The 13,468-nt window shown below is 37.1% G+C and overlaps 1 protein-coding gene across 1 annotated transcript; it reads right to left on the minus strand.

Moving 5' to 3' along the window:
- Positions 1-1,004: 1,004 nt before the first annotated feature.
- ZNF475 (zinc finger protein 475) lies at positions 1,005-12,887 on the minus strand (the record flags this gene model as incomplete). The annotated part of the gene is made up of 3 exons (XM_083355117.1): positions 1,005-1,420; positions 4,130-4,310; positions 12,240-12,887. 3 exons carry the CDS (start codon positions 12,885-12,887, stop codon positions 1,269-1,271), a joined length of 981 nt encoding a protein of 326 aa, XP_083211243.1. The 3' UTR covers positions 1,005-1,268.
- Positions 12,888-13,468: the final 581 nt, after the last annotated feature.

Genomic DNA, 13,468 nt, shown 5'->3' on the forward strand with positions numbered 1-13,468 from the left:
CAGGTTAAAAATCAGTGTGTGTGCTCATTAATAGTGTTAAAACTCTTGTTTCTTACCATCATTCTCTCTATAGTGGTTACTGGACTACATACAACAATATGGTCATCTGGTCATTGTTTTGTCAGGTAATCATTGTAAATAAAAAAAAGAAATCAGTTGTCTATGGGAGTGATAGCAAAACTTGTACCACTGATGCACAAAAAATATGCAGAGGATTAATGGTATTCCCCTCCGACCTGAATTCTGAAGAGAATTCCAGCATCACCCATCCTTTTTTCTGGCACTTTGAATTCTGTCTTCTGCCCTTCAAACTGGGAATCTCAAAGAGCAGCAAACCTTCTGCATAACATTATAACCTGTGAGCATAAAACAAGGTTCTCATTCATTGTGCTGGTATTCCACAGTAAAAAATAAGCTAGGATGGGTGATGGGGAAGTAGCATACAAAACTGGTTTTGGGATTGATACTATTCTGCATTGTATCATGCAAATCTTTTCAATCATCCATCCATACTCACACATCTATGCAGGTACGTAAACAGCCCTCAAAGCTTTTTTTCTATCTTGTAAAAGGCAATGGCTATAGGATCATGGCACAGGAAGGCCAGCAAACATAAACTAAGTCTCTTCCCTCAGGTAGCTGTAGTTGTATGAAGTGAAGAACCAGAATAGACCTCAAACTGACCCAGAAATGTCATGTTAAACAAGGGGGTAAGAAGAGTGGAATTATGTGGAACAGTTGACCTTTCCCACAGACATTCAGAACCAATATAAAATGTATTTTGAAAAGGAAAATTTGATTATACCCATTTTTGATGAAGGCTATCAAAACTTTTATGGTCCTTATGTTGCTGTCGATTGACCACTTAAACAGAAAATTCATTACTAAAAATAAACATTCTTATACATGATTTACTAAATGAGGAGTCTATCAAACAAATCCATTTCTTAACAGACATTGAAATACTTAGAAGAATGGTAATCAATGAATAGCGTGAAGGCCACTGTCCTTTCTGTGAGGGCTCCATCTTGCAGAGGTTTCCATGAAGGTTCTTTTTGTCCTTATAAGCCACTGATCAATAATTGCTGCAAAATACTGTCAGGTGCCTCATGTCCCATATGTCATTCACATAATCAATAGTATGTTAATTTTATGCAGAGCAGACTTGGAATGATTCTATATAGTTCAATGATTCTTCAGTGTTGAAACTTTCGTTCTAGAGGTTAGAGAACAATTTTGTTCTTTAAATCCTTAACATGAGGAGAGCTTTATTTTAGTATCTTTGGTTTACAGGACCGCTGGTGGACAATCAGTCTGTCTGGCAGGAAGGTACGGCCACAAATATCACATGGAACTAGCTGGCTCTGGGCACTTTGCCATGCAGACTCATTTAAAGCATCAAGATCATAGTAACCTTTTGCTGGAAAAATTTGAAAGAGAGAAAATATCAGTTTTCATTCTAGGGAATCATACTCAGTTTTTATGGAAAATAGTTTCAGGAAATACCTGTTGACTGAGTCTTTCAGTTTTAACTAAATCATAGTCCTTATGAGGGAAGAAAAACCCAGCAAAATTTTGCTTGTTGTCTCAGGGGTCACATAAAGCTAACTACAACTGAATAATCTTGTACTTCTGGAGAAACCATTTCAGCATGTGCTGCGTTACACATTCTTAACGTATTTGACTACCTTTCAGATAGACTGTGTTACCACATGTCTTTAAAATTTTAAAAAAAACAAAAACAAATCCTACTTAATGAACCAATATTATCCAACCAAAGGATGTAGAAAAAAATGTGCAGTATTCTCTACAGTATCTCACTTTTTCACCCTTGCTATTTGGGATAAAGAATTGTGCTTAGTTCCAATTTCATTTTTTTTAATGTCTTCAGTCTGACTCAGAGTACTATTAACTCAATGACCCAAAGAGCAAAATCAGCAGACATCAGGTTAAGTCCATTTTTGTATCCTTTCCCATACACAGCAATTTCAGCTACAGTTTTATCTGCAATTATTTAGAGATTAAGGCAGCTGGCATACATTTTAAATGCTATAATCTGCATCAACATCTTTGTTCCCACTTTTGATTTGAAAGGGGGATTTAATGCAATTTCTTTTTCAAAAAGCTACCTTTAGCTGAAGTTTAGGCCAGTAGCATCAGAACCTCACATTCTTTGTGGCAGGGAAGGATGAAAGAAATCTCAAATAATTTGCTTTTCTCAAAAGGACTGGCATGTGAAAGCACAATTTTTAATGCATTAGCTAGATTTGAGGATACTAAGTGCAAAATTCCTGAAAACAAAGGTTATTTCTGTCAGAGACAAAACTATATCTTTTTTCCATAAGAAGCCATACTCTTGAACTATGATTCATATAAGGGTAAGCTTTACATCTTTTAATGTGTATGTTCCTAATATACCTCTTTCCTAGATGAGACATCAACTGTAGTCTTTTGGCAGCAGCAATTATACTCCTTTTCAGGAAATGAATGTGCGTGCCATGTATTTAACATTAAGCAATGTGAAGCAGCACTACATTGGCTTCTTCTACTTTCAAAATATCTCTCTGGGAAAGGATATTTTGCAGTTAAAAAGTGAATGGAGAAAGTGAATACTTAATCTTTTTCCTCTTAGTTGCATTCCCTGTTGAAGTTGTCTCTAAAGCTTTCTGTCTTGTGTAAAGTTTTGGATTTGTACTTATCTTACCAGTATGAATCCAGAAGTACTAGAGTTGTGGGAAAAAGGCTGAATATTAAGGAGAACATTAAGTATGCTATTTCCCCCCAGACCCAGACCCACACCTCTTCATTACCCCCAACCCCAGCCCTGGCAAAAGAAAAGGAGATTTGGATTGCTACATGCAGCTCTTGCATCACACATATAGTTTGAGCCTTTTGGGAAAGAAAAAGTGAAACTGGGGTAACCTATTGCATGATTGTTCCTACCCATCTTAAAAGTCCATTGACTAGGGGTTGGGGACCCCTAGTCTAAGTATCCAGTTCAGAGGTTCATTTCAAAAGCAATTTGATGAGTACATTTAAATTCCTAAATTCAATTTCCATGGTAATTTAAAGTATTGAATAGAGTTAGGCACGTCTGAAACAGTTTGGGGGAAAAATAGTAACAACATGGAGATGTTTGATAGGTTTGAAGGGATAAGTGAAAATGTACTTTTTCTGAACTGATGCAAAAATCCAAACTGATCCTTTCATAAATTAAGGTTGTTCTGAAGTTGCATAGGCTTGCTAGAAATCTGTGAATGTCTTTCCTGTAGCCCCCCCAAACTTCCATTCCTATGTTTAATAGCTAAAACAATTCAGGTATGAATAGTGGTGCACAGAAAGAACCAGCTCTTCATATGACTTTCAAATTTTTTAAAGCAACAATCAGTCTGCTTAGATTTGCAGGAAGGTCTGTTAAAGATAGATGCTTAGGTGAAACCCACCGCTGATTTTTCAAAGACAGCCATGGGATCTACAATAAATTCCACTATTCTACTTCTGGAAGTCTCCCAGTATCCAGACAACTTCATAGATCTGGGCAAATGTTCAAGGTGTAAGATTTGGCCAGGATTCCATTCCCTAGTTCCCCCAAAATTATCATCTTTCCATAGTTTTTATTAAGTATTTTGAAGAGGAGGTTGCTATGCTCGTATCAAACTGTCTAACTTTTTAAAAATAATCTGTTTTTTAGTTTTAAATATATATTATAGTTACGGAAGAAAAAACACACTGAATAAAGTATTTTGGAATTTTTCTGGGATCTGTATCACACAAGTTCTCAATTATGTTATGACTGCTTCTTGATCCATATGAATGTCCATTCCATATAAAAAGTTTTAACTTTTTATTATTGCTTCTTCAATGTGGTTGCAAACACAAATAATGGAAGCATTTAATTTAAATTTCCAAGATATTTACTGTGCAGTCTGAAGAGTACCTGTTGAAATTTGCTGATGCCTTTGAAACCTACTCTAGAAGTCATACTGTCATGGCAATAGTGGCACTGTGAGGCCATGGATCTCATGCTTGCCAGAGAATTTGGTGCAGCCTTTCTCAAACTGGTTTCATCCTAAAATGTGGTCCTTCATCCCTAACCAGCATCTGCTTGGTTTGCTTGTTTGCAACTTACCTCCTATGGAACTGACAACTGGCTTTACAGGTTCAGGTCTTCTCAAATGCTTTGGCAGTTGATTGTTTTCAATATGCCATTTTTTCAGGCACTGTGGCTCATGAATGCTTATGGAATGGGTTCCATACTCACGGCCACAAATGTAACAAATAACTGTAGGAGGCCGCCTTATCATGGGAGACTGCAAACAACAAATGCAGTGAAAAGACAATTGAACTCTTAAAACAAATTAAATTGCAGGAAGGGAGTAATGTTGCATTAAAGAGACTTCTACTGAAAATGAGTTAGAAAAGCAAGCTCCAAAGTGCATGATAAGGTATTTTAATATCTACAAAACATGGATTCAAAGGTTGACAATTTCTAATTCATAGATAAATATTTGTACCAGTTACCATGAATCTCTGGGCAGCTGGCTGATTTGCCAAGCTTTCAAGTGGGTTATGTGTCTGTAGGAGATGTAATATAACAACTGCAACCAGGTGAATGAAGCCCTGGCCCATTTTGATGGATGTCAAGCATGTGACACACATAAAAAAGGGACAGGCTTTGGTCATGAACTGAGCTGTCTGCTTGACTTTTTTGACTCTTCCCTCAAGATAGCACTTATACATTGTGCTTTACAGCACTCTCAAGATACTCCTAGTTCAGAGTTCCCCAACCTTTCCAGCTTTGTGGACTGTCAGGAGAGGGGGAGAGGCAATGGTCCAGTGATGGCATCCGTCCTTATGCAAATGGAGTGCAAGTGGGGATGCGTGTGCATGCTTACCTGCCACTTCCGTGGCCCGGTTCCAAATGGCTTATAGCCCAATAGTGGGCTGCAGCTCAGGGGTTGGGGATCCTGTCCTAGTCTGCATAACAACTTGTAAAAGTTTGTTCTCTGATTAGTACTAAATCTGGATTGATTTATATTTGTCTAAAATTCCTGCAACATTTCCAAGATGGCAATTGCATCCTCCCCATTAACTTCAAATAATTGAAACAATAATTTTAGCTTAATAAAAACATTCAGTTCAAATTTATTTTCATTAAAATGAAATAAAAATAACTGAAATGTCACTAAGTAATCCAGTCTTTTGAGACATTGGCATTCTCAAATCTCATAAGATTTGGGCTGAGGTGAGATTTCAGAATATGTAATGTAGTAAGGAAGTAGGATCCCCAGAAGGGAAGAGTTGCATAGCAGAGGAGTAAGAGGCAACTTAGCCCAGATATAATGTATGAGAGAAAGAGGGTGAAGACATCTCCTCCATAATAGCTCACAAAATATATTGTAAATGCAAATAGTAGGGTCCTTGGTCTGGCAAGATTTTGTCTAAAGGTGTGAGACAATAAAGAACTCAGATTGGAAGAATTGCCATGCATTGTTTTGGTTTGGGGCCTGGGTACAATCACCCAAAATTATGAAAGTTGATATGGTCAGATTTTAGTCATTTAAAATGTGCTGGGGCACATATGCCAATGCTATGGAGATTCTCAATCTTCCAGGCCATAGTTGCCCCAAAGGTGCTTTTTCAAGAGGCAACTGGACTTGTTTTTCTTTGAAAACTTTCCGCTTCTCATCCAAGAAGCTTCTTCAACTCTGACTGGATATTGGGAAATGGAAGGATGTATATTCAATAGCACATGGCACAACATAGGAGAACAAACCCATCAGGACAAGATTCAGCAGTCCATCTGCATTTAAAAGATCAAGGCCATTCTTTTGAAGACAGCAAAGTTCACATTTTAGACAGAGAGGACTGCTGGTTTGAAAGAGGGGTCAAAGAGACCAACTATGTCAAAATTGAACAGCCCTCCCTCAACATGATATTTGAAAAAGTTGCTAGCCCCTTGCATTGTATTAACTGATTCAAATGAACTATAGCAAACCTTCTTAACATCTGCTGGAGCAGATCTCCCTATCCTAACTGGAGTCTTTAACCTGGAGAGATAAGAGAAGATTTTATAAATGCAAGGAGTTCTTTTGTTAGATTATATGGCCTCCCCCCCCCAAGATGTGAAATAGTCCCCAGATATTAAAAATAGAAAAGATTCAAAACTACCTTTGAGTGGCAAAAACGAAAACACATTTTAACCAATGTACTTGCTAATAGGTTGATAATGGGAACTTTTCAAAGTAGAAATAAGCATCCTGCCTTCCACATCATGAAGTTCAATAGTTCAATATTTGAAAGAATCCAATGGTTCAATATTATTCATTCAAGGCAGCAAATCAATTGGTTAAAATATAATGCTAAGAGTTAATTTGTTTTGGGATTCCAGCTCCCCCCTTTCCTGATTATTGGATTATTGACTTCAGCAGGGGGGAAAAAATGAGAAAATTGTGGGAAGAATTCATAGATGAACTTTCTGCCTCCAGGCTACTCAAAGCCTTAAGGTCCTGCTTCAGAGTCAAAATTATTTTTATTGTTAAATGTATATATTGATTTTCTGGAGTTTTAGCCCTTGCATGGCAAATTTGGGAGGTGGGGATGAATTTAAAAAAATCATATGCATTACAATATCAACCCACAGATGATGGGAATTGTGTACGGAATGTCAGTTGTGTCATGATGTCAAAATGGGACTGCCACAAATTGCAGAACCTTGCAGTTATCTGGTCAATTGTTTAAAATGCTGTGGGGAATTATTCTCAGACTTAATATACAATGATATACTTAAGGTATTCAAATCCTTGGAAATCTGCTTTCTTTCAAAGCTCACAGTTTTCTGGTCCTGTATCATTTTTTTTCTTAAGGATTTAATAAAAAATAATGATTTAGGTGGAAAACATTGCTGAAATTGGTACGTAGCCAAGGGTTAAGATTCCATCTTTATTCAATTTTATTCAGTTTCAAAAACTGATTGCCCAGCACAGTTAGAGAAAAGGGTTCTTCCCTTTGTTAGCACTCACTAAATTGACCAGGTATTTATGTTCCCCACCCTAATGTTACCCCAACATTTGTTCAGAATAGTAACTTTGCAAACAATACAGTGAAAAGAATTTGATTTGAAGAATGGTATCCAGTGATGATAAATCTAGCTATTAGCTAAACAGAGAAATAATTCACTCAGCCCTATAGAGAATGAATGTTTGTGTCATACAGTATACGTGAACCGAAAATGGTTTTATGAATTGTCAGTCTTTGACCTTCCTGTATTTTATTTCTCTCTCTCCACTTCTTTTTTTAATCCATTCCCTAGGTGTGTTTGAGTGTGTACACTCTTTTCTTAGAAGAGAACGCCATACATCTGATGATCATAATGTCCAGAATACCCTATGCCTTAATAAATATTTTTAGATGTTGCCAAATTCTTTGGCAGTTTTAATGCATCAGAGTAACAGAACTATCCCACTGGAAACTGGGGGGAAAATGAAGCCTTTGTGGCTTCATTTTTTAAAATGATGTAGTTGTACTGGAATTCAAATATGTCTTTCAGGGTGTAATGGTATGTGAGATTGACCTTGGGTGATAGGAGGGAGAGCTGCATACTACCCAACCTGCGTGTAAAAGATATGTCAGCCCACAGAATGAGGGAGGGCGTGAGAAATGTATCAGAAGGGACTCTTCCTAGATTTTCAGAGACTAAAAGGAAAGGAGGGGAGAAATACTTTTGGTCTTGCAAGATTCTGTTAATGTACCTCTTCTTTTACAGTGGTACCTTGGTACTTATCATTAATTGGTTCTAAGAGGTGCGATGAATACCAGAAATGATGAGTACCAAACAATTTTTCCCATAAGGAATAATGTAATAAGTCACAAGGCAGCTTATACCAACAAGTTCTAGCTTTTGTGTTGAGTACCAAACAAATAATGAGTAAAACATTTGCATCGAAATGCATTTACCAAATCTGATGAATTTCAAAGTGATTGAGTACTAAGGTACCACTGTATTTTATGTTCTGTTATTATTCTGTTACAGTTAAGACAAAGCTAGTACTCCTGGTTGTGTTTCTTATGTGCACTAACACGGAGGGCAAACACAGGATATATTAGCCCCTCAATTGCAGTGAGGACATAGAAATACTTCAATTTTCGATGAATAGTGACAGGAAATACCAGAAACAAAGTGTATTTTTATTTTGTAAGAAGACATACAACAGAGAAAAGCAGCAGATGGCAGTATCTGATAGTCAGGAAACAGAGCCAAGGGAATTAAGTGGTTGCCATATATTGACAAGAAGAGCATCAAAACAAGACATTAGAAGTATTTAGTAGCAATCAAGGCAGGAAGTAGGAAAAAGTTTCCATGGAAGATCACAGCGTTTTTCCTCACTGAAAGAATATTAATCTCTGGAATGCTTATGTTTCCCATACCAAAAAGCTGTCCAAAGCAGAATTCAAGAAGCAGGATATCCAAACAGACCTGCACAGCTTAGGCAAGCAAGCTTTGTTTTTTTAATTTCAGCAGTTTTAATCTTAACGTTGTTTAGGATGAGAAACACTGCTTTAGACTGTTTTTTGAGGTGCAATCAAGCTTGGTTAATTCAAATGAGCCCTTATATTCTTAGCAATGCATAACAAAACAATTATATCGAATTAACAAGCTCATAACAGAGAAACTGGCTTTCTCTACATATCAGAAAAGACTTACTTGGGAATACATCAGGCCTTGAATAAAAATTCAGTGGAGCATTTTTTTTAAATTTTATTGGTCTTATATGGGGACCAGCATTAACTTTAAGAATAGAGTTATGATTGATAGCAGTTTAATATATCCTATGATTTTAAAGGGTTGAGAAGGTTAAAGAAAGACAGAACAAAAGCAGTGAAGAAAAGTATGCCTTACAGGAAATTGCTGAAGCAGAAAGATTTTTATTTCCTTAATCCAAGAATATGAAATTATTTCCCCTACATTTTTTGTTAAGATGCTCCTCGTGAAACTCTCAAAAACTGAGTTTAAATACCTTCCATATTGTTTTCCCTTTCTGATTAAAATGCTGACTCATTCCCACAGCTAGGACTGCATATTTTCTGTTCTATCCTGTAATTAATGTTGTTCCTCTATTGTTCAGTGAGAGACATTATCAGGGCAGTCCTTAGAACTGTGTTTTTCAAACTTAGCAATTTTAAGATGCGTGGACTTTAACTTCCAGAATGCCTCAGCTAGCTTGCTGAGGAATTCTGGGAGCTGAAGTCCACACATCTTAAAATTGCCATGTTTGAAAAAGACTGCTATAGAAGGACCCTATGGGTGGGTCTCCAATTCATTTATTCCTGAAAATTTCCCATGCAAATCAGTGAATCAAGCCAAATTACCTCTTATTTTAAGTTAGTATAGATGCCATGGGTGCAGTTTCAAACAATTTAGTAAAGGAATGTACATCTAAGAATCTAGCTCAGTCTGGAGAGTAAGGATCCCCAAGGTATGGTAGTAAAAGAAAACACTAATTGCTTCTGACTGAATTTTGTGCAGATTCATTAGTTCTGGGAGCAAAGCTCTCAGTTAAGGACCAGTCATTGCTAGATCTACAAGTGCATCTACAAGTGCTTGATTTTGGCTTAGTACTAACCTGAGTTACTGAATTCTAGATTCTGTTGTTTACACTCTGTTTGTTTCTAAATATGATGCTACTATTTCTTTGATTTCTTTGAAATTTCTGTCTGAAACCTTTGCGGTTTTGACTTTAAATTGAGCCTACTCCATGTAAGGATTTGACTGTGAAGGTAAAGGTAAAGGTTCCCCCGCACATGCGTGCTAGTCATTTCCAACTCTAGGGGCCGGTGCTCATCTCCGTTTCAAAGCCGAAGAGCCAGCGCTTGTCCGAGGACGTCTCCGTGGTCATGTGGCCGGCATGACTAGACGCCAAAGGCGCATGGAACGCTGTTACCTTCCCACCGTAGTGGTCCCTATTTTTCTACTTGCATTTGCGGTTTTGACTTTGAATTGAGCCTACTCCATATAAGGATTTGATTGTGAAAAGCACCCCAAACTCTTAAAAGTTTATAAGGTATTAAAGCCTGACAAAAAAGATAATGGAATATTTCAAATCTTTTTATTTAGCATTCAATATATGCAACTGTGGATTTGCCCTAGTGGGAAAACTAATCCTCTAGCAAGGGATCTTTTTGCCACATTCCGTAGCATTATATTCCATAGAGTCCCGAGAATCACTCTAGCCTTAAAGAAGTTTACAAGCTTAAACTAGGTGAATAATTGGCAAAAACTGGATGCTGTGCTTTAGAAATATCAGTGGAGACCTGCTTGATTCTGATAGGTCGTCTTTCCAGGACCAGGAATCTACTCCCTGTGGGCCAACTATAGGGAACTTATGATCACAGATCATTGCATCCCTTCTCCCTCTTCATTTTCCTGTCCATGGATATTTTTGTGGGAGTGAATTCCATACTTTAACAATGTTCTGCTGAATCTCTCACTATTTAGCCTAATTGAATGGCCTCAGGTAATATTTTGGGTGCTGCGTCAACATGTTCATTTACAATTTTAAAATTGGTTGGCCATTGCTTTTTTCCTAGGGCTGAGAGAAAGGGACTGGCTCAAGATTACCCAGCTGGCTTTAAGCCTCAGTGGGACTAGAACTCACAGTCTCCTGACCTGCTAGCTTGGTGTCTTAAAACATTATACAAACTGGCCAATTATAACTTTGCAAACAATGAAGGGAAAAAAATTGATTTGCAGAATTTCATCCAGTGATGATACCTATTAGCTATTAAACTTTAGCTATTAGCTAAAGATTAAACAGAGAAATAATTAACTCAGTTGTATAGAGAATAAATGTCTGTGTCATATACATGAACCAAAAATGTTTTTGTGAACTGTTAATCTTTAACCTTCCCATGTTTTATTTTCTTCTGTATACTTTTTTTACTATCCATTCCCTAGGTCTGTTTCAGCATGTAAACACTTTTCTTAAAAAAGAACTCTATATATCTGATGATCATAATGTTATTAGTAGTAATATTTTAAGTAGATGACATAATCATATTATAGCCCAGGGGTGTCAAACTGCCGGCAAGTGGGCCGGACGCGTCATCCCAAAACTGCGCCCACCCCATTGCCGGCAACGGAGAAAAAGCTCCAATACGTTGTGCGACATCATGTGATGTCACTAGTTTGACATGTCTGTCCATTCTACCTTACTCCATTACAAAGAAAAGTTATTATTTCTTTGGAGAAGCAAAATAAATATTTTTGATTTTTTTTCTGAAAGGAAAAAAAAGTCCTAAAATAGTAGCTAAATCTTTAAATTTATTTTTTTCCCTGTGCACATTCAGCCTGAGGAAACATAGAGATGAAACCTTAATAAATTCAATATTTAGCTGATGCTCATAGCTGTTGCTGTATCCCTAGAGGACGTTTAAGGAATATATTTTCTTATCTAAATTTTTGTAAATCACAGTTAAAGGACAAGCTCATGAAGGATTACTTGCATACTCTGCAAGAAGCAACTTACATACCTCTGCACTGCCCTGCCACACATATACTAATCTAGCACCTAGGACACATGAAAAGATCTAAATTATTTCCATCATAAGAAGAAGTTACATTACATTACATTAATTTGTTTCAGAACAATCTACCTTTTGAAAAATTTTGGTCTTTATCCTAGCATTGCTACAGCAATTTCAAATTGCAAAATGTTCTATGTGGTTCCTGTTAACTTTTATATTCACATACATTGCTACAAAAGAACAAGCTGTTATGCTGAGTATTCTGTCAAAATGAAATAGTATGATTGTACCTCTCTTCTTATTTTGTCCTAGACCAGACCTGGACATTCTATGCCCTGCGGGCCACATCTGGCCCTTTGCTTGTCCCAGTCTGTCCCACAGTGTTGGGGGCTGTGGTGGCAGTGGCTGAAGGGTGGCCCTATTGATTTAGCCCTCCACCAGAGTCCCAGTTTTGTATTTGGTCCTTTGGGAAAATTAATTGCCCACCCTTGTCCTATAGAAACAGGTCTTGATCTGTACTTCTAAGATTGTGTTGTTGCTGCCATTTGCTTATAATGTAAAATATGTATTTATATTTTCTGAAATAAGACCCTAGCATGACTGAAATCAAGAGTGAAGCTTTTACCATTAACTTCAATTCCAGTAGAATATCATCTTGAAGTCTGCACATGAGAACAATGGGGCCTCTTTCATAGGTATGATGCCTTCTCATTTACCTTGTCTGATGATGATGCCCCATAACCTGTAGACGTAAGCAATTTGGAGTTTGAAGAACCTGGATTAGACTTCAGTTTGCAACTCTTTTGATGTACAAGGAGGCGATCTGGGAGGAAAGTGCGACCACAGTTTTGACAGGGCTGGAGCTGAGCTTGAAAACTTTGAGCTGCTGCTTCATTTTCAGCCACTATACCAGAAGATTTTCCAGGAAGAGCCTGAGGTTTTACTGGTGGTGCTCTCCTGAGATGTTTTGGTAGTTTGTCATTTTCAATATGCCACTTCTCCAGGCATTTTGGCTCATGAATAGGAAGAGATTTTGAACCAAACTCTTTGCCACAGATATAGCACACCCTTAAGCCTGGTCTTCTTGGTGGAATAACTGGTCGATCCCATTGATCCTGAGACATGCTTCCAACATTTGATTTTTTTGATACTGTCACAGTTTTGGGCCTCTTCTTTCCAGGATTTGTTTTAACAACAGAATTTAAACTCACTATATCTGGTGAAAGTGCAGGAAGCTCTGACCCGATGGAGGTTGAGGTCTGTTTTGAAGACAATCTGCTAGGGACATTAGTAATGGGTTTTCCAGAATTTGGCAGAGTTTTATGATGTTTGCTCAAAGTCTTTTTCATTAAAGCTGTTTCCATGAAAGTTATAATATTCCATTACAGTCTCTCTGGACATAAGTAGTAGTGCTTGTTTGGACTTAATCTTCTCTGTGGTTGTCTTTCAGTTGATTTTTAAATACTATGGAGTTCTTTGGGATAAAAAAATATCAGAAAATCTAATCTTAAAGGGTAACTGAGAGAAATCTGACTACATTTGCAGTGCTGTGGTGTTTTAATGTTAGTTTCTATGTGTGTGTGTGTGGGGTTGATTTTCTGTTTTTTGGGGAAGTATCCTTTTTAATTCTGAAAAGAAATATATAAACATGCTTTAATGTTTTTTGAAAATACATTTTTGAAAAAGGTAAAATAAACCAAATTAAGTAAAAAAAATGGTTTTAAAACATATCATTATTGCACTCCTGTCATGCCTGGAAGCAGGCCAGCTGACCACAGTGGAATTTATTTTGACTATATATACAGTATATTCCTGAATGTATTTGAATGCTGTATTACAAAGGCCACTAATGAATAATTTTTAAGTCATGTCATTGCCTTCATACTAGGCAGTATAATTTTGCATTCATAACAAAAAATGATTGTCAACATTACAGCATTTGTGT

This window comes from Vipera ursinii, assembly GCF_947247035.1.
Source record: "Vipera ursinii genome assembly, chromosome: 2".
Classification (NCBI taxonomy): domain Eukaryota; kingdom Metazoa; phylum Chordata; class Lepidosauria; order Squamata; family Viperidae; genus Vipera; species Vipera ursinii.